General features: G+C 38.7%; 4 protein-coding genes across 9 annotated transcripts in view; 2 read left to right on the top strand and 2 right to left on the bottom strand.

The window, feature by feature from the left end:
• Positions 1-3: 3 nt before the first annotated feature.
• Positions 4-5,767, bottom strand: Tmep (Transmembrane endosomal protein). 3 transcript variants are annotated; one of them, XM_070671278.1, is made up of 6 exons: positions 5,241-5,767; positions 4,430-4,635; positions 3,743-4,337; positions 3,416-3,657; positions 3,245-3,329; positions 4-1,098 (listed from the first exon to the last, which is right to left on the bottom strand). In XM_070671278.1, the coding sequence occupies exons 2-6, from the start codon at positions 4,622-4,624 to the stop codon at positions 923-925; spliced, it is 1,293 nt and encodes a 430-aa protein (XP_070527379.1). In that variant the 5' UTR covers positions 4,625-4,635; positions 5,241-5,767; the 3' UTR covers positions 4-922. The 3 variants fall into 3 exon arrangements, with proteins under 3 accessions (XP_070527379.1, XP_070527385.1, XP_070527387.1); XM_070671284.1 differs by having other exon boundaries at positions 4,430-4,632; XM_070671286.1 differs by lacking the exon at positions 4-1,098 and adding an exon at positions 2,084-2,568 and having other exon boundaries at positions 5,241-5,761.
• An 861-nt stretch (positions 5,768-6,628) lies between these two features.
• LOC139111042 (serine-rich adhesin for platelets) lies at positions 6,629-15,066 on the top strand. Its single transcript, XM_070671086.1, has 7 exons — positions 6,629-7,062; positions 7,311-7,507; positions 7,591-7,782; positions 8,006-8,257; positions 8,358-8,417; positions 8,488-14,696; positions 14,776-15,066. The coding sequence occupies exons 1-7, from the start codon at positions 7,043-7,045 to the stop codon at positions 14,905-14,907; spliced, it is 7,062 nt and encodes a 2,353-aa protein (XP_070527187.1). The 5' UTR covers positions 6,629-7,042; the 3' UTR covers positions 14,908-15,066.
• A 435-nt stretch (positions 15,067-15,501) lies between these two features.
• The window catches only part of LOC139111085 (nuclear pore complex protein DDB_G0274915), a 112,948-nt gene continuing 101,211 nt past the window's right edge, over positions 15,502-27,238 (bottom strand). For 3 of the 4 annotated variants that reach the window (XM_070671157.1, XM_070671164.1, XM_070671175.1), the window contains 5 exons: positions 17,910-18,019; positions 17,815-17,842; positions 17,554-17,725; positions 17,388-17,474; positions 15,502-17,297 (listed from right to left, as the gene is read on the bottom strand). In XM_070671157.1, coding sequence (XP_070527258.1) covers positions 15,711-17,297; positions 17,388-17,474; positions 17,554-17,725; positions 17,815-17,842; positions 17,910-17,988 — 1,953 coding nt within the window. In that variant the 5' untranslated portion in view covers positions 17,989-18,019 and the 3' untranslated portion in view covers positions 15,502-15,710. Of the gene's footprint in view, positions 17,298-17,387; positions 17,475-17,553; positions 17,726-17,814; positions 17,843-17,909; positions 18,020-18,349; positions 18,513-27,238 lie in introns of those variants that run through there. The other variant, XM_070671183.1, reaches the window with a different exon arrangement.
• Positions 18,611-20,935, top strand: Nacalpha (nascent polypeptide associated complex protein alpha subunit). The gene is made up of 6 exons (XM_070671305.1): positions 18,611-18,690; positions 19,317-19,589; positions 19,787-19,906; positions 20,103-20,198; positions 20,295-20,453; positions 20,566-20,935. Exons 2-6 carry the CDS (start codon positions 19,335-19,337, stop codon positions 20,578-20,580), a joined length of 645 nt encoding a protein of 214 aa, XP_070527406.1. The 5' UTR covers positions 18,611-18,690; positions 19,317-19,334; the 3' UTR covers positions 20,581-20,935.

Below are 27,238 nucleotides of genomic sequence, written 5' to 3'. Positions count from 1 at the left end.
AGACACCGAATACCAAATGTTTATTTATATCTGACACGATGTTCATCGATCGTCCATTCCTTGCGCGTATAATTGTTCTTAATTTACTTTTCTTTTTTTTTCTTTTACATTGAAAGGCTTCCGTCGAGAAGGAATACTTGACAACTTCTCCGCATTTCCAGATTTAATCTACCTCGGTAACATATATACACGCACGGGTTTCGTTAGAGACCGAAAAAAATTCCGCAACAGGATTTATTAGAGAAGGACGCAAATATTTCTGTGACTCGCAAGTGGTTTCCTGTACGAAGTACGGATGCGAGATCTTGCGTAAGTCAAAGTTTGTTAAATGCAACGCGTAAATGAAAAACAGATACAAAAGTGTAAACAAGTGTCGTCGCTTACGTACGAACTGTACTCCGAGGAGCTCGTGGTACCGCGCGTGAAATTAAGTACTATACAATTATTTTTTACTTATCCGTTACAAAGAGTAAGCATTATCGTGCAGTTAATACCTTTTGCAGTGTCGTAGAGCCACGGATGTACAAAGAACACTGCCTCAAACACGTCAGCATAATAAAATAAATATATTCTATACTATTTCTTTACTTGTATGTTATAACATAATACATATATTAACATGGATGTAACATTATGGAACTATTACAGTGAAATGCAATGCACTCTTATGTCCTCCTTCCTCTCCGCGTGAGATTTATCGTGTGTTCAATTTTTTATAAGGTCCACGAGAACGTTCTTACCTAATTAAACTCGCATCGCGTAAGTTTTTTGTCAATAACATAGCTTTTCTTTTACATTCCTTCTTCTCTCCCATCCCTTGAAAGTATGTATCTAAAAGTAGCTTATGGAAGTCTCGCGTTGTAATGTATGTTTGTCGATACGATTCTCGTAAATCACATTTTCCCCGAAACGTCCGTGTGCCTTATTGAAATTCATCGTCGCTACTCAATAACATCGTTTTTTCATTATAATTTTGTGAAATTGTAGCGACGCGTTGGTGAGAAGTATTTCGCCTTTGCGGTGGTGGCACTGGCATGTTTTGCGGATCATCCGGATCGTAGCTGGATACTCGCATACCACGCTGTCCTTTCGGGCCTCCTAATTGTTACATTATTATTACATTACAGTGAACGAACACACAAGGTATACACATGTCTCTTGCCTAACAAATGCGCCAAAATGCATACAATGCACGGCTTACTCGCGCCTACTTTTTATATCAACTGAACGCGATTGTAAAGTTGTGACCAAATATATCCTTTCCGAAATGTCACATCTACATTTCGAACATTTCTTGCTCTGAAACTACGCGTTTAAAAAATCAAGGATTCAATTTGAGTTGTTTCCTACGCTATAAAGAATTTTACTCGTTATTTATAAAAATCCAAGTTTTATATCCAAATTCCAAATTTAATAAGGTTTTAATGATTTCAAACTTTGAAACATATCAATAACGCTTACGAAGGAATAAAACAGATTAGAATCGTATCGACTACCAATAGCGATTATTATTAATCGTTTGCTATCAACGTCATATCTGTGTGATGTATTGATTCGTATCAAAGAATGATTCATATATAACACAACTTTATAACGTTACATATGTGATACATTTTATGTATGATATTGAGTTGCTCGTTTAGTTCATTTATATGCAATGGGAAGCAATGCTGTGAATATATCTATTAAAAAGTTTATTCAAGTAAATTTCCAATCGCGTAATGACGTAGCGAACGTGTTAAATTGCTCGAGAGATTTAATCAGAGCAACAAAGTTCGAATTCTTATATGTATACGTGTAATACAAAAGTGCAAAAAAAAATAAATAAATAATTGTATATTATACGACATAATCGTAATATAAACGATTCATGCATATTATTATTGTATTATAAAAAATAAAAGTCGCAAGCAGCTAAGATTGTGATAATTTTGCCACTGAAAATGTATGCTGTACTATTGGGAAAGAGGATATGACGTGCTTTACATGCCCGGCCATTTCATACCTTATATTCGCATGCTACATTGTACCGTGTGATAGGAATATAAAATAAAAGCCATAAAATCGAGTTGACAGTTGTAGAAAAAAAAAAAAAAAAAAAAATATATATATATATACGATATGTGATAGTGGTCAATACTTAATTATCATTTACATTATAGAGGAACGCTATAGAAATACGCCACTTTTCCCTTTCCCCTTTCTTTTTTCTTCCTTTTTCTTTTTTAAATGCTCCTCTTATGTTAAGTGCTTAATTCTATCTTACAGCAGTTTGTTAATCGTAAAAGATGGGTCTTATATGCATATAATACGTATATATCGGTAGTATATTAAGTACAACCCTTATTTTGTAATTTCAGCGAAGAATTCATTTATATTGACCCTTTGAGGACAGATACCGATCTCTAAGGCATTGTGTAATTCCGTAAGCAAAGTATAGTGCTGTATCATATATCTTTCGATCCTCATTTAAAGTCGCGCATAAAGCTCGATGTCCAATTTCTTGAAATTAAAAAAGTGACGCCTCACTGTGTCATAGCTTTTCGTACGGCAAGTTGGTATTAACGTCTGAAAAACAGCAAACAAAAGTGCCTTCAAAGTAATTGTTTGAATTTAACAAACCGGCACATATTAAGGAGAATTTATGTAATTAATTTTTTATACAAGTATATAGAATGATAAATATTATATTAGTAGTAGACTATTTTCGAAAGCAAATTTTCTATACTATCCGTGATTTTGAATTTGTTTGAAATTTGCGTGAAGTTTGCTTTATATACGCGTGTAAGTGGATTAATAATAATATATTATTAATATATAGGTGCCTATATTGGTCAGCAGTGAAGTGTCAGGAAGTACAAGTGAAATATAAATTATATACAAAAGCGCCAAAGCTGTAACTAAAGCGTTTGCAATCTTAAATGAAACGTGTGTCTTGTGTAATTATTATTATTGGCATTACATGTCGAATAATCTTGCTCAATAACTAGAACATTCAGTATCACAGCCTTTTTTAACATGACATTTTCTTATGAATGCATGAAAAGTAATTCTGTATGAGATAACATGTATACAAAAAGAAAATTAACGAGACAAATCATTTATCGCATAACTATGCCATGCTGTATGAAAATTGGGCAATTCGTAAATATATAAAATATAAAAAAAAATTATATGCATTAATAAATAATTATATAGTAGATAAAAAAAAAATTTTTTTAATAAAAATTAATACGAGACATACCTGCGCTATATTGGGTGTATTGCTGATACTGTGGATGGAAATTATGGATGGCATCGGTCATAATATCTTTCGGATTCATCGTTTCCTATAAAATTATTATTGACGAACAGAATATTAACTTAAATTAACAGGGAAAAGTAAAGTATTAAAAAAAAAAAAATTTATACATACTTTCAAACTGCTACTGATGCTTTGCATCGTCACGCTTCTACCCCTGGAATCAGTCACACAGCCAGCTGCGTATACTTGGTACGGGAACGCGTAACGTAAAGCTACAGCAGCAAATAACATCTCGATACAAATGAGAAAATTTTGGTAACCGGCGGAGACTGTACCAGCGCTCGTTGATTGACCCAAACTGTTTATAACGGGCGAAATAACATTTGCCTTTTCCAAGATAGCTAGCAGAACTCCTAAATAAAAAAAAAAAAATCCGTTTTAATTATTACTTGTGCAACTTGACGCAAATATTTATAAAGGCTTAATTTTAGATATTACCTTGCCAAAATGACAAAAAGATGACGCTCTTCACTGTACAAAATTTGAGCACAGGCTCGAATGGTGTCAGTAGATCTCTTGTTGCAAAATAGAACAGAAATAGCCCATAAAGTGCAAGCGACACGCTGATATTGTAAATTATCGTAATGTAAATGTAACCACCGTCAGGTGACCAATCTCCATCTCTATAATGACCAAAGGCTTGTAGAAATATGATGACAAATGCCATCACTGGTTTAACTAAGCAGAATTGCAAAGTGGCTTGCTTGCAGAATCTTAAGAAACCGATGGTATAAGTTTTCCCAACCAGGCAACAGGTGCCGTACAGACAGCTAGAGCGTATCGGCTTGCCCCTGATTTCGGACATTATGTTGCCTTCACCGCCTAGGTACTCGTAGCACAGCGATAGAAAGTTATATATAACAAACGCCTCGTAACAGTCCCGCACCGTGAAGAAGTAAACGTAGTAGCTCTCGCTGTTAAAGAACAGTAGAGAGATCCAAGAGTAAATGGCGTAGATGGGAACAATAAATAAAATTCGTACTATCCATCTCTGTTCCGTGGGATTCGTGTACCACCTCAGATGTTGGTAGATCTATAAACAATGAAAATAAAAAAATTATATCGTTCCCGATCACATGCTTCTTGTTGCATCTTTCGACACATGTACTCGATCGACAGTTTTACCTGTTGGCAAGTGAGGAAAAGTGCCACGGACACGAATACACCGGCGATGACCTGGGCCGCGCGGGTCTGCAGGAAGATCGGCGTCCCTTCCTTAGGGAGATCCGCTGCCAAGTCGGCGACATCGGTGGTTGTTGACATCTTGTCAAGCGGATTCACGAACGTGGTGAGCGTCCCTGTTACCCCGACACCATTCATACGTCAACCTGCTGGTGGGCGCGTAATGCGCGCAAACACAGTCGTTTATTTTTTGCGACGGAGGACGACGAAGGTAAGAATGTGACGTACGTTTCCGCGTCGTATACGTCATGACGTTTAACGAGAAGGAGTCATCGTGCGATCGCGTAACTTTACAGCGAGCTCGAGGACGCTTGCTGGGGCAACGCGGGGGAGAGAAAAGGGGGAGGACAAAAGGGAAGGAGAAAGAAAGCGCGTGCGATTCGCGCGAACGCGAGACGGACACTCGCACGTAAATCGATACACGTACATGCGTAAAACGGAAGATCGCGATCGGGCACGAATTCTCCTCTCTCTTTCTCTCTTTTGTTAAGCGAATTTTTCGGATTCACGTCGGAGCGGAGAACCAGACGCGGTCTAAGAGGAAAAGCACAAGAAACCTGAAGGAAATAACGCGTCACGTTATCGTAAATATAAAGCTCACGTTCTCACGTAAACGTTGCTGATTTAGCGGAATCGGGAGCGCGTGACAATCGCGTCTTATTCACGCTGACGCAAGTCTTGCGGATTCTACTATTTTCCTCTCTCTTCGCACCCGTCTCTCTCGCTCGCGCTCTTTCCCGTTTTAGCAACATACCCGTGCCCCCATTCGCGAGGTCCTTTCCAGATTTTGCAGCATACGCACGCTAGATGTACACTTTTTCTCGCTGGCTGTCCCGCTTCTGCCGTCACGACGTCCGCCTGCGGGAAGAACGGATCACCAGCTGTCAGTTCACGCCGTTATCAGCGATTGTTGACGAGCCGTGCTCTTCGAGACGCTCCACGAGCTACCTTAAATTGGCCGCGAGCGACGACAATGCACCCACCGCACGCACAAGAAACCGTAAACGAGATTACGTGGAATTTACAATGCCCCCCTAGAACACTGCGAGTTTACGATCCGTTGTTCGGACTTGCGGCACGTCTCTGTTTCCGGAACGCTCTCTATCTCTCTCTCTTTCTCTCTCTCTCTATTTCGATGCTCGGCGCACGGGCCGAAAAGACCGAGGGAACACTGTACCCCGAGATCGTTCTCCCTTTCGAGATGCTATTCTTGGCGTCGACGATCACCACGCTCAAAGTCGCGCGAGATACGCGAAACGGTCGCGAACCTGTTTTTCCCCCCCGAGCGAGCCAGCTAGCCCCTTCGCCGCCGATCCCGCGAACGGTTTCACTCCCACCGCGCTTGCGTATGCCGATTATGCGTGTCCGCGTTCCCCTCCGCCTCTTGACCCATGTTACCGCCGCCCTGCCCCGTTACCGCCCTCTGCCAAAGAGGCTGGGAAATCATTTTCTAAGAGCGCGGCGCCCTGTTTCTCTCTTTTAACTGCACTTTCTGCGGTTAAATTGACGTGCACACAGATCACGACTGCAAAAAAACGAGATAAAAATTTCTTTTTCTTTTCTTTTACAATAGAATAAACAATGATTGAAACACAGATGTCGCCAATCTTTGCCGCATTTCGTACGGGAATCAATTAAACGTGAGAAAATCAATTGCGAAAGAGTACCCAAGTCTTTTTTCTTTTTTTTTTTTTTCTTCTTCGAGCGATGGTTTTTCATATAAAGCGCTCGCTGTGGGTGGTCGTGAACAGGCTGCGCTTTTGAACTTTTATTGTTTGAGAAAGCGAGTCGATATCGACTCGGCAATCCCGCTTCCGTTTCCACGTCCTTGCCCTTGTTGCGCCAGTTGAAAGCTTTCGCGGCGTCTGCGCGTGAAACCCGCGACGATCTCTCGAAGGAATTTACGCACGATCGCACACGCGACCGTGAGTTGGATATTCTTCGTGAAAGGAGCTCATCCGGTTTCGACAGGTAGATGCAGCATCATTCATGCCAACTGCCGAAGGTCGGAATGAGAGATCACCCGACCTTCGATTTAATGAGCGAGAGTAAAATAAGAGCCCGATTCTAATTTCGTCACGTCTTCTCCAGAGCGAGAGGTGTGCAATCGTCGACATTTTGAACAAACGAAAGCGAGAAGATCGTAAAAAGAGCTTGCCCATTAGGATGAATCTTATACAGAATAAATATAAACTGTATTATAAGGAGAGAAATACATGGTTATAAGATGGCGATTGATGTGCGTAGCGCCTCTTTCCCAAAGTTAAAACTTTGCAGCGTATGTTTCTCGGTTGAAAAAGCAGGTTCCTTTCGGGATAGTCGAGCTGTGGCCTCTTCTGTCATTCCACCACCCCCCGCTGCTGCGGAACAGCTGTGGATTCTCGCGACCTCGCACGAACTCTGTTTTTGTGTTCCGCGAGAGTAGTACAGCCAGTCGTGCGGAAATGTCAGAATTACGAGGGTGGTTCTCGCGATCGCGTAATGTCGGTGGCAAGTGACGCACCGGCGCTTCTCGCGGCACGCTATCTCTGCAAAACGATGCCAAGCAGATAAATTATGCCACGAAAGGAAAACACGTGAGTTTTTAGAATTTTTTCTGGATTCTCTAACCTCCTGCTGTTTGTCGTCCACAATTTTGTTTCAAACACTCGGGGGTATGATTGAAAATGTTTCTCCTCTTGACCACCGATTGCAAAACGTAAAGAAAATCATATTCGTTATCTGGTTGATTGTGGTTTCCCTCGAGTACCTTTTCTTTTAAAATCCTAATGGTTGCTTCAAAACGCTTGCATAATTTTTACCCTGGCTAAATATTTCGTTGCAGCAAAGCGAGAACATGGGAGCGAGATCGAAGAAAACGTATGAACGTGTATTTCAAGACATTGGCGGATCTTCTGCCGCCACAAGAGGACGGTCGCAAACCAAACAAAGTCGACACCCTGATCCAAGCCACACAATACATAAAAGACCTTAATAATCGCACAGAGGAATTATTCTCTATTCATGCTTCTGAGGCACACAGTGTGTATTAAAGAAGAAACATTTTATCTTTTATATATATATATATAATAGCTATTATATGTATAATTACTATGATTTTCCAGAAGAAGAATTGACTCGCTTAAAAAAGCTTGTGACACAGCTGATGTCCCGTATTCAATTATTATCCAATCTTCTCAAGGAAGCTGGAATCTCTATACCAGCCGAGCCAGCTCTTGAAAAAATATCTCCTTTGAAATGGTCAAATAAAATTAATGTCGATGATATAAACAAGTATTTTGATAAGATCAAAGAAAGTAAGTGTGTTATTTACATATAAATTTAAAATTAACCCTTTGAGTGCTAAATACTCGCGGCCTATGCGATCCGTACGGACGGCGCGCGGCTGGTGCTGAGCGCGAATTTGCGTCCAGTCTATCGATAGATTTCACTGGACGCATATATGCGCCCATAGCACTCACAGGGTTAAAAAAAAAAAAAAAGAAACTTAAAGCCTGCTAATTTTTTAATCATTTATAGAAAAAATTTTAGAGAAAAAAAAGAAGGAGAAATCTGTGGAAAATAAAGTGCCTTCTAAAAGAAAATCTGCAACATTATTGGTTCCAAAAAAGTTGCCCGTAGAAACTGCCACTACTAAGAAAGTCTGTAAATCGATAGAAAATCAAGAGAATCGAGTGAATTGTGCCAATAATAAAAAATATAATTCCGATAGTACAAGTAGCCTAGCTGAATCAAAAACTGAATCGAAAAAAGCAAAGCACTGTGAAAATGGTAGAAATAAATATAAAATAATTACTATTTCATTAAATAATGGTGTTTACAACATTCGTTGCTTAGTATTGTCATTCACATAATTTATATTTTAATTTAGATTCTGTCAAAGAAGTACGCGCGGGCGCGACAGGGACAAGTAGCTCAAAAAAAGAGACCGGTAAATACAAAACCATAACTTTTATATGAACGAATGTACTGTTACTATTAATATAACTTATTATTTTTAGTGGAAAAGAAGATTGAAGTTCACAAATCGAAGAAAAAACGTAAATACAAGGACGAGAAAAATTTGACGCTGCCATCTGTAGCAACTGTGACAAACACCGTTACGAGTTTAACTCCTAATACCCTTATTTTATCCGGTGCAAAATTGATGCCTCTCGTAACTCCGATGACGTCGAATATTATTGTGAATACACAGCGGACTTCAACAAATCCGATAATTCTCGGTAACACCCAACAGAGTCAGATGATCGTAATGCAACCTTTAGCGAATCGTGTCCAGAATTCTGTCGTTTCCCTATGCAATCACGCTCTGATTAACACTGTGCAGAAAGTTACTTTGAACACCGTACCAAGTATTCGTGCAAAAATGGTTGTCGATTCTCACAATTGGGCGTCCAACGTGAAGAATATAATTAAGGCCACGAAGATTGGCAAACACAAGGGTATTTTACCGAAAGGCAAAGATATCACAAAGACAACTATGGCTTACAAAGTGCCTATTCCAGCGATTCATAAAGAAAAAGTAGAGAAGCCTAAGGACAGTGCGAGCAAAAAGGAATCGGAAATGAAAACGAAGAGTAATAAAAATCATTCCAAGAGTCACAAAAGCATTCAAAATTTGTCCGAAATGGCTGAAAAGTCAAATGTAGAAAAGAAATCACCGAAAGAATCTACTAAAGCTCAAGAGGACGCAACTGTCTCACGAAAAGATACCCTTAAACGTGGTTTATCTGCAGAATTTGATTTAGCGGATGAGCCGGAGGATAAAAAACGAAAAGACACAAATGACGAAGAAAAATCTACTCAATCCGTCGTTACAAAAGTTACAGATTTCACCGCCACTTGCAAATCTATCGTAAATTTGAAGCATGTTATAGAGAAAATAGGAGAAAACATTCAAGATGAGCACACGACTGTTAGTAACGAGAAAGAATCTAAGGTCACAAAATCAAATAACGTAGGTACTCAAGCAATAGACGACGCTAACTGTGAAGAATCGTCTGTTACGAGCAAATTAATGGATATTGTTGATACGAATTGTTTCGATGTTAATAAAAAGACAACTGAGGACATCGTTGCATCGCAAACCATTACTTCGGACAAGTTACCTAACGAGGCAGAAACAGATGCATCTAATCGGTCATCTAATGATTTTAATATGTCAATTAATAGCATGACGGAAAAAAATAATGGAAATGTAGAACCTTTAGACACGAAATCGAGTTTGACGGATATCGAAGCGGCGGAAAAAGTTGTTGGTTCGGATGAGTCGAAAAAAACGTGTAATTTAGGCACGCGTTTTGACAGTCTTTTACACGTGGCGACAGCGAAAGAGCAACAGCGAGTTAATGATACGATGAGCGGTACAGAAAGCAACAAGATTATTCTAAATTTGGATACAAATATTACGACAACGTTGAAATCTGATGCAAACATTATTGATACTGCAACATCGATATCGACATCGACAGCACCTTCGTCGATATCTACGTCGTCGTCCTCGACGTCGACGTCATCGTCGTCATCATTATCATTGCCTTTAACAGCTAACGTGGTCAATGATGAAGCCAAATTGACAAAAACTTCGAAAGATGAAATGTCAAAATCGTTACCGTACACCAGTGAGAATACATTTGTACCGATTAATAACAGAACAGACGGGCTACATTCAGACTTATCGAATGACATATTCGCCTCTCTGCACGTTCCTTCCAGTTCGCATAATCCAGAATCAATATCACCTACGGCAGCATTTTTAATGGCCTTCCCGTTGGTGTCATCCTTGAACGGTAAAACTGAAGTCTTAGATGAAGAAATGAAGGATGATTTTAAATATCATAGTCAGACTCCACCGATGCTGTTGCAGATCGGTACCATGGAGCCAAATAGCTTCAAAATAAAAACTTCCTCGCCCTCGCATACGATTGCGGAGAAACGGTTGAAAACAACTTGTGAGGAAAAGCAAATAGCGTCAGCAAATGTAAATGCAAATACTGATATAATCGTTCCGGTGGAATGCGCGACGACAAAGCCGTTACCGAAAGTCTTGAACGAAGAAACGCTGCGAGAACCGTACAAGATAGTTCAGACTGTCTTGACATCGAGTTTAGATAAATCCGTGGTTACCACCAGTGTATTTTCTTCTCATAACTCAGTCAATTTCTCATCTGTGGACTCTTCGTGTGTTGTAGGCAATTCTCCGAGCATAGCGGCGAATCAAAATCGTTCAAATCAATTGAGGACGACGAACACACTAAACAATGTTAATGTAATCGCGTCTCAAGCGCCAGTAAACATCTCCGTGTCTGCTGATAAAAGTGCTATCACAGATTGTACGTCATCTCAAATTACAACGAGCCGCAATCCCGAGGTAGCGTATTCCGGACCGCAAGATTTCTTACCTAGTTACTCGACGATGGTAGGAAATGGTCTTAGCACGTTGCAAAATACATCCAGCTCATCTATGTTTAAAAATATTGCAACAACACAAGAATCAAATCCCACTGTCGGTTCACATATTAATAACGTCGAAGGCTCTCAGAATTTGTTAAACACTCGTCTCGAGAACGTAGCAATAACCACGAATTCTTCATCCGCGGCCTTACAATCTTTACAAGCGGATTATTCAACTCGGACGAAAGATAAAGGCTCGCAAAGTTCATCACAAGTAATTTATTCATCGCACAACAAAGACACGCTCGTCGATTCTGCCAATATCGTTCCCAATCATCGTGTTGATTACGCTAATCAGATGGATAGAAATCTTCCGGTGACATCTCAGAGTTATTCTGTGCCAAGTAAGGAATCCTCTCTTTCGATTCTGCCTTCTCAAGATATGCAACATATGTATAATCAAGCTAAGAACAGTCATGTTCTCTTAAATTTAAATAGTTCTCAACAGTACACCGTTCAGAAGAAACAAGAACACATTGCGAGTTCTCACAACGATTACGTGGAAAATCAAGCGAAAGTAATGGCACAGAAAGATTCTATACCATATGCAAGTGGTGACAACGAGGCCGCGAGTGGTTCATCGCGAAATCAAGAATATGTTACGAAGTCTACAAATCAAAGTTCTTCAGAAAATACTTTCCAACGAAATTATTCTAAATTAAACAAAAGTACAGATACATTAAATTCGAATCAAGAGGCAAAATTAAACGATGTGCTCGGCTCTAAAGCTCAAGAACAACAGCACAATCACATACGTGATCCGGCCTACGTTACCGCAAAGAAATTAGATGTAGATCCATTCGTTCAATCATATCAATATGACATTAAAGAAGCTATGAACAACTCAAGTGAGCGAACTACCGTTCTTACCGCAAATACCGACAACACGCATAATTATGTTTCGTATTCTACAAAAGATGATAAAAAGACGAATACCGTTGCATCGACAATTGCCATGACTAACAAATCTGCAACAGTACAGCAGAGTACTGTTGCACGATACTCGCAGCAGCCCTCGTTTATCGCTACATCGAATTACGAGCAAAGCACGATGACGGAGAATCACACAAAGTCCACGACTACTGTCGCTCATAATTCGTCCAATTTTAGTATTCTTTCATGGACAACGATTTCGCCGGTCAATGGTGGTGGTAACAATATTGTGCATTACGATCAAGAACAACCGCATCCAAACGATAATACCGAGGCAAAAACTATTTGCGAAAATTACAGTTATGTACCATTGCACAAGGATAATTCGAGTTTCGCTAATCAAATGTTGCTCAGTGATAATTATCCGAATAGTTCGACTATATCGTCCGGGATCGACAAATCGCGACAAGGAAAACTCGAGTCACAGAAACAATCTTTCGTTGATCTTTCGAAAACTAGAAATGATCCAACAAAGCAAAATCGAATGCAGCAGGCTGGCAACGATTACAAATTTGATGGTAGTAAGAGTAAAAACAAGTACAGCATAGATTCAGATTACATGCAGAACGAATATGGTGCCATGGATCATCAGCAGCATTCTCAACAACACGGCCAGAAAAATCATCAAAATTTATCATCGAAACAGGAGAAGGCAGTATACACGTACGAACCACAAATTAATTTTGATCTAGCGGAGAATAACGCTCAGATGAAATATTCGATCGAAGCTTACACCGGTACGAATTTTAAATATACGGAAAAGACGCAGCAAACAAGCCAACACAAATATCAAGTTCTCGCGCAAGGGCAGGTTCCTTTGCATGACAGTAGCAGTTACAGTGGCGATGTGAAACACAATCAGCAACAACAGCCACAGCAATCGCACAGTAGCAACAATAATGGTAATAATTCTAACAAATCTAAGGCTAATCAGCACCAGCAACATGCAATCAAAGCGCCAGTTAATTGGATGATGACACCAGAAGTTAAACACAATGCTAACATTACTGATATTATTTTACCGCCGATTGGTAAAGAATTAGAATTTTGCCAAAATAATTTATTTACACAGACACCCACGTATAATCAAAGCACATCGAATCAATTCTATAACAATTATGATGTACCTAGTGCTCATAGCTTTCCAAACTTACCAGTTTTGCAAAGTGATCCGAAGAGATCCGCGGAGACATTTTATTCCGAAGAACAACCGTTTCCGTGGTCTCCAACGAAAAATAGCGTACATAATAGCGTTGAGCATGCGATTAATCAATCGTCGGTCAAATGCATCGATCAACATATTGTGCCGTCAAGTTTGCAAAGTTTGGTAGGCGATCTCGATCTTAATACTAATCTAGAGAAGCAAAATTTTCTATTCGGTGCCGTAACTTCGTCGTCGAGAATTCCCGCGGAACAGGGCAAGGACGCATCTCTAAAAGAAAAAGAAGCGAACGTATCCGGCCGAGATCTACACGCGATATTAAATACTCAGAACGCGCAACATCCGGCTTCCACTTTCTTATCTGTGAGCCAATTAGTAGAGCACGAAAAAGCGGAGAAAAATCATCAACAACAAAACCATCAACAGCATCAACATCATCATCATCATCCACATCAGCATCAACAGCATTCGCAACAACAGCAGCAGCAACAAGCTAGGAAACATCAAAGGAAAACTAACACGAGTCCGAGAACCACTAGCAAACGTCAAATGGACATTCGTAAATCAGCAACCAATGATAATAACAATTTACATCAGCGACACGAGGAACAAAAATCGTCTGGGCACGTATTCACAGAACAAGGATATCAGCAGCCGCAACAGCAACAGCAGCAAAAATATCAACAGAATAATATTCACTGGAAAAGAAATTGCAAAAGTAATTATACTGCGGAAGCATTAATTGGCACCAGCATTCACGATACGAGCCAGGATAAACACCCACCTATCAAATTTACAACTAATTATCCGCAGAACAAATTTCAAAGCAGTTTATCTGCAGATACTTCAATGATGCCTATTAATTACTTTTCTAGTGCACCACCAGCGGATGACGGTACTACGGCTGGTTACGGTCAATCGATGGTTAATCAAAATTTCAATACGTACGCATATTCATCTAATTCCGCCAACTCTATTTATCCCACCAGCAATTTTATCAGTAGTATCTCAAATACTCCTAACAGCTACATGGGTATGCCGCTGCACGAGAACGCTGCCGATTACGTGCAAGAGACTAACTTTCTTTTGCCGAATGTAGCCGGAACGAGCAGTTCGTCGAGCGTTAGTACCGTTAATACATCTAACGCGAATACGATTTCTACCACGGCTGGAAATACCAACGGAAAGAATCATCAACACTATGGAAAGCATCCGAATTGCGACAAACGTTCATATTCTACTGCCGCAAAGAAGGGCAAGCGGAAAACTATCGAAAGCTCCCCTATGCAGAATTTAGAATTTCCTCTAGCCGGTATTAATTCTCCACTGGAGGAGTACCATCATTCGACGACGTTCCTCGCACCTCCTCCTCCACCACCGCCACCACCGCCACCACCACCGCATGCTAATCCTCTCTATCAAAATCATCCTCAAGCAAATGTATATGCTAAGACTGTCAATGGTCTTCCACCGCCTTCACCGTCGGCCATGGCAAGCGCTCAGGGTGTCGCTACCGTGGGAGCGGCCGGTTTCTCCATGAATTCTAATATGGTTCGAGGAGGAATCGTTTCGGGCAATTCAATGGCCATGCCACATCATCCTTCTGGCACTAGTCTTACCAATTTCAATTTGAGTACAATATTTCCTGAAATGAATGATAAGGCAAGTTTAATAATCACGTCTAATAAATATTGTAACTCGATTTTCATTCATTAACGAAAGTTATATTTTTTTTTTTTAGGTCACGGGATATAAATCTTCGAATGGTATACCACCCGGCCTATCGCAGACGTCTAATCAACCTGCGACCTATGCGCAAAGAAGTAATTATCCGTCGAATTCTCTTTGCCATTTGCCGCAAGTGTGCTTATAAACGTGTCCGTGTAATATCAAATTCGATTATGTGAATTTAGAAATAGCGTTTACACATATTGTTTTCAGATTTCGGAAGGCACGCAATTAATTAATAATGTTCTATTGCTTCCCGTACCTTCTGCATTCCCTCCCACCGCTCGATCCCTTTCACATGGAATAATCCATTATAAAAATTTACGAATTTCATAATTTGTGATACGATCGATTATTGCAATTGTACATATGTAAATATTACATATTATTCATTAAATTAAAAAGAAAAGTTGATACAAAAAATGTACATTGTATTTATATTGGCGTTGTTTATTTAAATACTTAATTATAAAATAATTACCTATTATAATTAATAATTGTTACGATCGAGTAATGATTTTATGTTGTTAGAAAAAGAAATTGATTCACAGAACTGTTGAATTAATTTTTTACGTGGAGAAAACGTTTTAATCCTAAATTAAGTTAATTTAATTTAGTTAATTAAATTTTAACAAAGCAAATTAAATATATAAATATATAAATAAAATTAATTAAGTATATATTAAAATAAATTAAATTAATGGGAATATTTACTTTATCGAATTATGAAATAATACGATTTATTAATTAAATTTATTATTAAACTTATTCATTTATTATTTATTAATGTCTTTTATTCGGTAACATCAAACATGGTCTATATTAAAAATAATTGATCAAATACGTCATAAGAAGATTTCGCTACTTACAAATAGCAAAAATGTGTCATACTCATATAAATATATTTAACATATTGAAATACATATTACTACGAATCAACAAATGGCATTACCTTATATCTTTAGTAGGAGATTTGAGTGGTATTTTGCCGAAAATAAATTTTTCAGACAAAAACATATTCTTCTCATCGTCTGTTAATGTACCATCTAAACTGTATACAGTGTCATCGATAATAGTGTTGGCTGCAGTAGTATTAAACGGTGATTTTTCAAAAGGAGAAGTGTTGACGTTAGATTGATTTTGCATAATGTTTCCAAATGGTGGACCGCCTTGCGGTTGCATCCGCGGTGCAAATGGATTTGCAGTCGTTACCGTAGGAGTTGTGCTAGCGGTAGAACTGAATGGAGAGGAGGAAGTATTAATATTGCTAAATGCAGGGAAAGGCGTCGAATTTGGAACGGTCTCGTTACTAGTTGCAAATGTAGTTCCTGCGTTTGCAAATATTAAATTGGAAGATGTTTCTGTTGTACCAAATGTGTTATTTGTACTCGCAACAGCCGTGCCAAATCCCGTACCGGCAAACGGAGCAGAGTTCGTACTTGTAGAATCAAATTGTTGTGGATTATTGGAAATGAATGGACTGCTGATTGGAATGGATGGCGTACCAAACGGCATAGTTCCTACCGACATGGTGGAATTGGTGTTCTTATCGGTAGTATTGTTAGACTGTTGACTCAAATTAAAAGCCGGCGCCGTGGTAGCGACGGAGGCACCGAAAGCTGGTGTCGTAGTGGCAACAACAGGTGTACCGAAAGCCGGCGTTGTGGTGGCAGCGGTCACACCAAAAACTGACGTCGCGGCGGCCGTAGATCCGCCGAATATATTACTATTCGTGAATATTGCGGGAGTGCCGAACGTTTGACCGCCGCCGAATATTGAGTTACCAGCAGAATTATTAGTGTAGTTAGGCGGAGTTACTCCTCCGAAAACTGACGCTTCAAACGCAGGTATTTGTGCTTTAGACTGAGTAAATATCCCGCCGTTAAAAGAGCCAGACGACGATGTGGTTGAGACACCGAATACTGAATTTGTCTGTAATCCACTCGATGAACCACCGAACGAGCTAGAGACAGTGGTTGTTGGTGCACTAAACAATGGAGTGTTCGCTTGCGAAGTTATCGAATTATTGAAAAGTGATCCGGTGGGCACGTTGCCCAGTTGAGGTGTCGCACCAAATACATTGTTTTGGGCAAACACGTTTTGAGACGTTCCGCCAAAGACTGGATTATTTTGTGGCGTGCCAAAGTTTAGTGCGTTGTTCTGTACACTACTGAACGATGTCGACGATCCATTTGTTCCAAAAATTGAGCCAGCATTACTCGTCGGGGTACTAAATCCTCCAAGACTATTTCCAAACGTTGCTGCACCGCCAAATACAGACGTTGTATTGTTATTGGATTTTCCAAATATCGACATTGCGTTATTTGAGGATGCATATCTGCCTCCGCCGAATGGATTATTTTGTACACCAAACACTGTGCTTCCAAATACATTATTAGTTGACGTGTTATTCACTTGTGGGGTTGTAAAAGATAAAGGAGATTGCTGTAAGTAGATAGCGTTAAAAAGTGATTTTCCGCCCGTGTTGTTTGCAGCATTCAACCCACTTTTTTGACCACTTCCTAATAGTTTTTTCTAAAACACAATTACATTGAGAAATATCATTAAAAGATTTTTTATTTAAACTAAAATAATTATATAAAAAAATTATGTTATTCAACATACCAGTTCTGCGATTGTTTCTCGCGTAGGATTTTTTAACATCTCTCTTTTTGCCTTCATGTCTTGGCATAATTGTTGAAAATGTAGTTTCTAAAAATGATAAATGGTTTATCTTGACAATAAATATAGTGACAAGATTATTTTAATAATTTATATATCAATTCCTTACTGCTTGTTCAACCATGCCATTTTTCTGTGCTTGATACATCTCCCATCGAACTTCTTCTGGGGATAAATCTTTCATATCTGTGATACAGGGACGGTCTTTGAGTGGTGCAAAGCATGATAGCAACCACTGTCCACCGCGTTCGGCAAGGAGTACTTCCTTGGCCACCACAATACTGATATATGTACAGATCGAAGGAATAAAATTATTTTTAGCATATATGTACAAATAATATATACATGCAAGCTTTAAATGGTTACTTACATGATATCATCTTCATTTTTTGTATTGCCTGTAAAAAAAAAATAAATAATGTTATTCAATATTAGTAAAAATGCGTATTAATTTTTTTTTCTTACCAAAATGATTTACGTGCTCAAATTGACAGTATTGCCCATAACGGCAATTGCCTTGCCGATAATATTTGCAGATAACCATTGTGGTCTACACTTTCGCGTCCGTCAGTGTTCTAAAACATAAAAAAAAAAATATTAAAAGGAGAATTTTTTAAAGCTATAAAGATCTTTTTAAAATAATTTGATTACATAATTTTAATAAGATTACGATAAAAATAAGTAATTATAAACAAAGGAAAGTAATAGCAGTAGAGGTTAATAGCAAATTTATAAAAAAGGAATAAAACAGTTTTTTGACATATATCAAACAACAGAATAATAAAATCTCGATTTGCAGCATATTATTTATGTAAAAAAATATTTTTAACGTAAAGATACAGAAACGTAGGATGTTTCTTTCCAATAATTTGTGTTGTTTTTTTAGAACATACTGTTACACGTACCTTTTTGTTCTTTACAAACCATAAGAGATTTTTTAATAATTTTCTTACGTATAGTTTTTAGTGTGAATTGTTTTATAATTTACGTCATTACGTTATTCTCAAAATCTTCTATTCGCATTTACGGAGTAAACGGATAAACATTAGATCTGTTCGTTTTCATAACACCAAAGTGCGAAAGTGCAGGCAGTGAAGCAAAAACGAGCAGGTCTGTGATTCGTTCATTTTCTGGTGCATATATTTTTGTTCGGTGTTAGCAATTGGCGACAGTGCTGTCTGGTCAGCCTGACGATAAAATTAGTGCCCTTTCGTTGACATCGTTTGTCGGATCGTCGTCACTTGAGGTAAATCTAAAGATTTTTTCTAACATCGTCATATAATTTGTCAAAAGCTGCGCGTCTACAGCTAAATTAAACGGTGGCCGTAATGGCTGTGCTAATAGTATCGTACGGTATACTTTATTATTCGTCATTGATATCGACGCGAGCGTAGCGAGTCCCAACGAGGTTTCTTTCCGGTTATTTTTGCGTATTATAACGTTAAACGTTCCGATGTCGATTACAATGAGGAAACACGGTATTCGTTATACAACATGCCGTAACGGGCTGCGCTCTTAGATATAAAAAAATGTTTTCAATAAATTGTCCTCGGCGAGCTGTTTTTCAGGCTGCTCTAACTGACGCCATAATGTCCATTCATGTGCAATGATATTCGTGCGAAAGCTTCGTGTTAACCACATGACGATTAATCGTCCGTCAGCACGATGATTTAATGTTCTGTCACGAAATGTGAAATATATACCTTTTTTCTGCATTTTGCATAAATTACCTTGTTGAAAATAATTTAGACGCTAATTACTTTAAGTGGAGTAACGATTTATCGACACGAACACGTGGTGGTCGCTTTCGGCGTTAGCTTTAAAAACAATTCCGTTTTTTTCAAGAGTTTGCATTGAGAATAATTTTTCCAGATCAATACATAGTTAAATATGCCAGAATTAACGGAACTTGACAAGGCAGCAAGTTCAGAGCCTACCAAGGTCGAGCTAGTAGGTCTCGGCTCTGCTACCGATTCTGATTCAGACGAAACTATTCCGGAATTAGAAGATGGCAGGGAAGCTGGTACCGTGGGTTTCCCTGGTGCAACAGTTACTGGACTTCCCATTGATATGGTATCTAAGGCTAAGCAGAGTCGTGGCGAAAAGAAAGCCCGAAAGCTTATGAGCAAATTAGGATTGAAGCCGGTAATTAAACTATCGTGTTACAAATCGTATTACAAACTAAATTTCTTAATTTTTTTTTTTTTTTTTTTAGAAATTTTTACTTTATTTTTAAGAATTTTTTATTTTATTTTTATTTTATTTTAATTTTATTTTTAAGAAAATTTTTTAATTTTTATTTTATTTTTAAGAAAAAAATTTAAGACTGTTGTTTATTGCAGGTACAAGGAGTTAACAGAGTAACCATTCGCAAGTCAAAAAACATTCTATTTGTTATAAACAAGCCAGATGTTTTGAAGAATCCAGCTTCAGACACATATATAGTTTTTGGTGAAGCAAAGGTAAGAAATATAATAAAATAATTTAACAGTATTATGTATCTATTAAACGAAATATGATGATTTGGTATGTTTCGCTAATTATTACAGAAAATAAATGTTGATAAATACCTTGGCAGACTGATATTAGACAATTATTTGCTACTATGTAAGTTTAAATAATTTGTATTTTTATATGTATTAATAATTTTCTGTACAGATTGAAGATCTCAGTCAACAAGCTCAAGTAGCAGCAGCTGAGAAATTTAAAGAACCCCCAGTAATCCCAGCTACTGAAGCGGGCGGTAGTACAACGGTAAGACATGTGATTACAGAATAATATATGCTTATTTGGAAATAGTATTAATTGTATAATATTAATTAATACTACATTTTTATATTGTGATGCTAGGTTGTTGCCCCAATACAAGAAGAGTCAGAAGAAGAAGTAGATGAGACAGGTGTGGAAGAGAAAGATGTTGATTTGGTTATGTGTCAAGCTAATGTATCGCGGGGAAAAGCTATTAAAGCTCTTAAGAATAATCAAAATGACATCGTCAATGCTATCATGGTAAGTTTTGCAGTATATTTTTATGAAATTTTATAATTATTTCAACAGTTTTGATTATATACTTTTATTAATAGAATAAAAATTAAGACAACTCGTCTGTTAATTGTTTTAGGAGTTGACAATGTGATAGAGCTGCTTAGAAATAAGATGTGCTGCTACATGATGTATGCATTTGAACGCTAGCTCGGCTAGATCTCGAAAGATCATAATTTTATTTCATGTACTACCAGAAAGTAAGGTAATTTTTTTTTAATTCATTGAATGAAAAAATAAGCCATGATATATTATTAAAAATCCTTGAATAAATTTAATAGTTGTCTCGAAAAATTGAAAAAAAGATATTAAATTGGTATTACCATTTTTATGGTTTTTTTTTTTTTTTTTTTTTTTTTTAATTTGTAAGCAACTCTGATAGTTTCCATCACAAACAGATAAGTTTTGTAGAATGATTTATCGACATTTAAATAAATAAATAAAAATAATATTGGGTTACAATCTTAATTATAAAATTCGATCATTAAGTTATCCATTGGTATTTAGTTAACTTTCTGAATTCAGTCAAAAATATCGATAACTGATAGAAATATCAGAGAAAAGCTTGAGAACAGCCATCCAAGATGGCAGTGCAAGTAACTTTAAGTTGCTATCACATTTTTTTACGTATATAATGTGCACATGAGCAAATAATTAAGCATAACATATTTATTATATAGTACAACAATTTTAGTAAAATTGTACTAAATAATTTTAGTTAAAGTAATTTTAATATGAAATATTGACATCGCGCACGTGTTTTGAATTTTTACTTTAATTGTTTTATTCAGATCTCGATAATGCTATTTTATATTATTTTTATACGATATTTTTATATCAAAATGCATTAAAACCACAAGTTTAAATATTTTATTCAAAATTTCAGAGAAAAAAGTATGTGTATAGATTTTTAGTTGGGAAAACAAGTTTTGCTTAATTTTTATTTCAAGTTAGCTTTTTTTATTACTGTACAAACATCATTTATTAAGAAGTTTGTGGATTATAGATATAGATTATTGAATTTAAATGTACCCTAAACGCATCGCGCTTTAACTGCGGTACTGTAAAGAACTTTTGCGAGTAAAAGGACTCGGCCTGGCCGATCCCTCGGCGCGAAATGATGCGACGGTGCTCGCACCAAGTTTTCTAAGCCGTTTCGTGCACGTGTCGTCGGCAAATATATCCGGACGATTATGAAAGAGCGAGTGCGAGAAAAACGATGTGCGGATGAGCGGCGTGATATTGCCACGTAGAATCCTATCTACGATTTCGGTCTCGTATATGTGACCTGCTATACGCGCCGGTGACATCTGGCGCGAATCTTAAGGCACATTATTGCCCGCAAGAAGCGTTCGCAATATTGTCACGTAATAAAAGAGAGAACGGTTGGCCGGGAGATCACCTCAGATCCCTGGGGAATATATAAACGCTCGTATAAACCCTACGCGGAGAAATCGCGTCGGATATCGTATCGAAAAATCCTTGAAATTCTCGCGCAAATCGCAGAATCATTGAGACATATTGAATGTAACTGAAAGTTTTGCCGATCCGTTAAATTTGCACCCTTGAAAGTTATTGTCTTCTTGAATTTCTCTAATTTTTTTACAAGTTTTATTGCATATACTCCGCGACGATAATGATTACGATTAACCTGCATTAATTTATATTAATTTATTGTAATAATTTATTATTTTAAGAGATAATTTTTTAAGTAAGATGTAATTCATCCTCATAGATATTAATTACTTTTGCACATTTGTGTGCAAGTGGTTATAATTGTTCAAGGGAGATAACGAAGAAGAAAACGACAGAAGGGAGAAAAAAAAAAAAAAAATAAAAAGGAAGGAAGAAAGAAAAAAAGAAGAGGAGAATCCAAGCTGGCCAAGATATCCGAGCAACTCTGATTGCTCCTTTAACGATCGGTTGACAGCGAAGACGTATGTCGGTGCCATCAGATAATACACGCGTTCGCGAGCGACGGTAGAAATATTCGTAAATGCTTCGCACGCTGCTGCGACCATCGCCGTCGTCCGTCTTGTACTCATCGTTATTTCCATCGTAATCGTACGTCGAGGACATCTTCATAATGTCGCGCGCAAACCGACTTTCATGTTGTATCATGCTTCGCGAATGTCGACAACGACGATGGAATCAGCAGACAAAGGGAGAATGAAATATAGCATTTGCGATTGACAGATATCAGTCTCAGGTGCGACATCAAAGCTAAATTCGTCAGATCTACATTTTAATTTCTTACCAAACTTGATTTTGCCGCATAAACGGAAGAGCGACATCGCGCCGTCATTGAATCGGCACAGCAGGCCGATGCGTTTCCCCGCGTTTGTCTTAAAGAAAATAATAAATGGAATAAAAGTAATCAAGCTGCGATCGCGCGTTGTAAGTAAAATATATTAATACACCCACCCGACGAGCGTCTAATATAGCAATTGTTCTTCCTCATTCGAATTACATACGAGGTAATTGAAGGGCCGCGGGTGCGAGCGCGCCAAATAAAATACGCGCCCTAAGGAGGTACGATACAGCCGTCAGATCTCGCGTTTGAAAGTCTGAAGGGACGGGAGAAGAGGATGGAAGAAATGGCCGGGGTGATCATGTAAGAAGGAGCGAAAGTCGAAGAGAAGATGACGCGAGAGAGGCAAAGGGAAGTAAAAGGTGTCCTAGAAAGAGAGGAAGAAAGAGCAGGGAACGATGAAAGGGTTGGAAGGAGAAGTAGACCGAAGCGAGAGTGCAAAGATCGAGAGAGGAAGGAAGGTAACGATGAGACGAGACCTATCGGACCATGTGGCAGACGCAAACGGTGTGAGTAATGGCGTCGACCAATCGCTCCCAGCTCTAAAACACGAACACGCTGGCCGCCTGTCCCCCTCCCTGTTCACGTGAACGCGTATAGTAATAACGAGCCGTCTATCATCGTCGGAATCATTATCATCACCGGATCCATGGTCCTCCTTCTCCTCCTGCCGCTTGACCGGCTTCTCGTCTTGCGTCTCTACCATCACGGGGATGGATCTATACGGGAATTTAATGAGACTTAAGCTTCAGCTTTCAAACTGTTAAAGAATAACCTTGTCGTGAAATGTATTTATCAACTTTTTTCGAGACTTTAAATTTAAAGTTATACTCGTTATATTAAAATTATTATACTTGTAGACTGTCCGAGCATAAAAATTTGGAATACCGAACAATGATTTTGTTATTTATTTAATCAAAAATCGAAAGTTTCATACTGCTTCGTGCAATAAAAAATTATTATTATATCGTCTGTCCCCACGTATGGTTGGCTTACCTTCGACTTTTCAGCGAGTGAAGGAAAAAGGTAGAAGGGTATGCAAAAAGCATGCGGGTAGAGTTTAATGACAAAATTATACCGAAAGCACAGCCTCGCCGAGGTCCGTGAAGAAGATATAATGCTCGCCTCTTATCTCGGGCGCGTGTTACGATGATGAAGACGATCGGTTGTGGATTCGCGCAGCGACCGCGTCGCGAAAAATGTTACATAATTTGCAAATTGCATCGTACAATTTCGCGCGTGCGAGAAAAATTTCCCGCGGTTGCGTTGGCGTGATAGCGAGCGATTACGATTCGAAATGGTGATAAAACGCCCGCTGCACGTAATTAGCATACTCGGTCGTTAAAATTTTGCTATCTGAATTCCGAGTGTAGTATATGTTTCTTTTGCTTTTGACTCCTACGCGATTCTTTAGTAAACTGTTATATTCGTTCATTTAGAAAGAATGCTTCCACAAGTGAACGTGAGTTTTAACACTAAATATACTATGTCGCATACAACGAAATTAATAAAGCTGGATACTGTCTTTTAATACGAGTGAAGTCGTTATGTCACCATGTAGAAACTTGATTATTTTCATTATTCTCGAGTGAGAATACTTATTTCTTCTCGCGATATAAAATTAATTAAGTATTAATAATGTATCCTGAGATGAGCGGGAATGTGCTATGATCGATTGACAGTGGAATAATAATCGATGCGCCATGCTAGTCGGTCGTCATTTAACACCTTGTTATTAGGGAAATTGATTCAATTTCTCTTACGGTTAACAGTGCGCTGCTATCTTCGTATATTATGGTAATGAAGACGGTGGCTCGTGAAAGATCGGAAGGGATCGATTCAGATCTCGTGTTCATTAAAAAAAAAAAAAAGAAAAGAAAGGGAAAAAAAGAAAAACGCGCAATAAATTGTGTACACGATTAAAACCACTTGCTCGCGCCTTCTGCGCAGGATACAATCGCGAACGATCGAAGGAGGCAGCTGATATATTATCCTGCGGTATGCGTACAGGGCGATTCAAACCGAAGGTAAACCGGGCTGAGGGTGAACCAAAAGTATTCTTCCCTTCATTTCAATTGCGCTCTAGAAAATGTGCTTTACGACTTGAATCAGGATCTAAGTGTTAATAATTAAAATGCCACGAAAGAAAGACGGCTATTTCGAGTCTGTAGAATATTTTTTTTAAGCAAGAATTATTTGAAACGTTCTGTATGAGAACAGGTTGCAAAAAAAAAAATGTAGAGTAATTGCTGTGGTCGATTATCCGCGTCGCGGGGCCGATTACGCGACTTTTGAGATTGGGCGAGAGACAAAGTTTAAATTGATAGGCTCCTCGCGGTGTTTCTGAAACGATATTTTTTTTTCTGCGGCAGATCGATTCACGGGGAGGATACAGACGATGATGGCAAAAGTGCCATCGGTAAAACCCCTCGTTAATCATACGTACGTTCACGCGCGTTGAAATTTGTGCACCATTACCACACGTAGGCACGAGAACGTCGCGAATAAGACAGGTATAATAGTATCATTGTCTCCGTTTCTTTTTTTCTTTTTTTTCCCTTTTTTTTTCCTTTCCTTCCCTGTTCTGCAACACCGCGGATGAATAGCTATCGGAAATGACAGACAGATTTGACGAGATAGGTCGGATAAGAAAATGACACCGCGAGTTTCTGACGACGGAATTCCGCTTTATCGCTCAATGGATCTGCGTGACAACGACCAACATAATCCCCCGTGGACGTGTCCGCGATATTAATTTAATAACGCAGGGTAATTGCTGCGGTGAACTCGCCGCAATTTCGGTTAGTTGTAATTTTTCTTCGAGACAAAAAAAAAAGGAAAAAAAAAAAGGGAGGTGCACTTTGCGGGACTATCTCGGGGAAGGTCTTTGCGAGAATACTGCGCATGTCAAATCGCGATATTGTAGAGAAAATTGCGCGAGAGGAAGAAAGGAGGAAACGCGGCGTGCGGGAATGATTCGCCCTTAGGGACCGTCATCGGCCATGTTTGAACAGCCGCACCGCGCCACCTCATTATTCTACTCCTTGCCCGGCTGCCGTTCTGCGAGAAAGAACTGCGAACAATAACGCGATACGATCTTGACGCAGGCAATAAACTATATACCATTCCATTATTACATTTTTATGCGTTCCTAGCGGGGGTGTTTGTCAATTTGTGCGATGCGCGGCGGTGCACACGCAATCGCACAACGCTTATTATTCCGCTGACAATAAAGCCGCTAAGGAATCCCGTTTATTTGTAACTGCGAATTATAAATAATTATATACTGTATTGCTTAAAGACGTACGCGCACATTCAAACGTTGAATATTTTTAATTACGATCCATCGCAAGTGTTATCAAATTGATATTCAATATATAAGTTATCTCCATTTAGTCGGCGTGTTAAATAATTTACGTAATAAAGAATAGATTTTATTGCAATTACGATTCGACACATCGGGCAGGAAGTTCATTGTCGTTCGGAGGAAAGACGGATCGAGTAGACGTTTATTTTAGAGAAGACGCCATCGCGAATTGTTCCAAGATCCCTTTAGACTCGTTTCTCGTCCGCTTTTTTTTTTTTTTTTCTTACCGCGCCGTCTTAATTCGAGAGGGCATAACCGCAACGCTCGCGGGATATTGGTTTCCGTTCTGCGTTTGTCCGAGATTTCCCTCAGCGGATAAACACCCAGCTTCCCCGACAGGGCGATTGCTCTCAGTGGTCCAGTCGGTCGGTCGGCCGTAAAACTTAGGATGGGCGTGGAATTAGTAAACTGCTGCAAATGGTAGTGCACAGTCGGTGCCGGTTGGAATCTGGCACGATGCGTCCTATTTCTCCTGGAAATAATCTCAAAAATCCTTCTTTCCACGGAGCCAGTAACATGGCGGATCTTTTACAAGGGGTACAATCTCGGTTTCTCCCGTTTCCGCAGTCGCAATGAGAAATTGCTGGCGTTTGTAATTTCACGTGTCTATTTCGGTGAACTCGAAAAATATCGTTAGAAATTAGATATCTATTGGGACGTTGTATCGCGTGACGTATCGACTTCGACGTTTCACCCTCGTTACATTTACGAAACGGCTAGCTCGCAGAAAAAAAGCGGCTCCTATTGTTAATTATCAGCATTGTACGACATAAATTCTTAGTTATTCGAAGCTATCGCGATTAACGCTGGATGGGTCCTTCTATCTTTTGAACTGCAGCAGGAAGTGTATCTAATGCAAAGTATAATATTTAAGTTCCCTCAGTTTCCCCGCGAAAATTGAAGATAATTATCTTGCTGACCTTTCAAAATATTTTACCTGTCGGGATGAGCGCGGCGTCTTTGAGTTTAAGGCTCTCTCTTTCCGTCTATCATGTCCACGTCGTAAAGAATGCCGAAGGATAATCATTTTCTTTTTAAACCGTCCTGCGATCTAATAGTCGACATTTCTTCCTT

The sequence above is a fragment of the Cardiocondyla obscurior genome, linkage group LG02, assembly GCF_019399895.1.
Source record: "Cardiocondyla obscurior isolate alpha-2009 linkage group LG02, Cobs3.1, whole genome shotgun sequence".
Classification (NCBI taxonomy): Eukaryota; Metazoa; Arthropoda; class Insecta; order Hymenoptera; family Formicidae; genus Cardiocondyla; species Cardiocondyla obscurior.
Note: the sequence above shows the minus strand (reverse complement) of the source record. Positions and strands in the feature narration are given on the sequence as shown.

What these genes read in the sequence shown, in the direction of transcription:
- LOC139111042 (XM_070671086.1), top strand. Translation starts at nt 7,043, where the DNA reads ATGCCACGAAAGGAAAACAC. An exon ending in ATGCCACGAAAGGAAAACAC is followed by an intron (nt 7,063 to 7,310) that starts GTGAGTTTTTAG and finishes ATTTCGTTGCAG; the next exon opens with CAAAGCGAGAACATGGGAGC. An exon ending in TAGCTCAAAAAAAGAGACCG is followed by an intron (nt 8,418 to 8,487) that starts GTAAATACAAAA and finishes TATTATTTTTAG; the next exon opens with TGGAAAAGAAGATTGAAGTT.
- Tmep (XM_070671278.1), bottom strand. Translation starts at nt 4,624, where the DNA reads ATGAATGGTGTCGGGGTAACAGGGACGCTCACCACGTTCGTGAATCCG. An exon ending in GCATCAGTAGCAGTTTGAAA is followed by an intron (nt 3,330 to 3,415) that starts GTATGTATAAAT and finishes ATAATTTTATAG; the next exon opens with GAAACGATGAATCCGAAAGA. An exon ending in ATACACCCAATATAGCGCAG is followed by an intron (nt 1,099 to 3,244) that starts GTATGTCTCGTA and finishes TGTAACAATTAG; the next exon opens with GAGGCCCGAAAGGACAGCGT.
- Nacalpha (XM_070671305.1), top strand. Translation starts at nt 19,335, where the DNA reads ATGCCAGAATTAACGGAACTTGACAAGGCAGCAAGTTCAGAGCCTACC. An exon ending in GCAAATTAGGATTGAAGCCG is followed by an intron (nt 19,590 to 19,786) that starts GTAATTAAACTA and finishes TGTTTATTGCAG; the next exon opens with GTACAAGGAGTTAACAGAGT. An exon ending in TAGTTTTTGGTGAAGCAAAG is followed by an intron (nt 19,907 to 20,102) that starts GTAAGAAATATA and finishes TTTTCTGTACAG; the next exon opens with ATTGAAGATCTCAGTCAACA.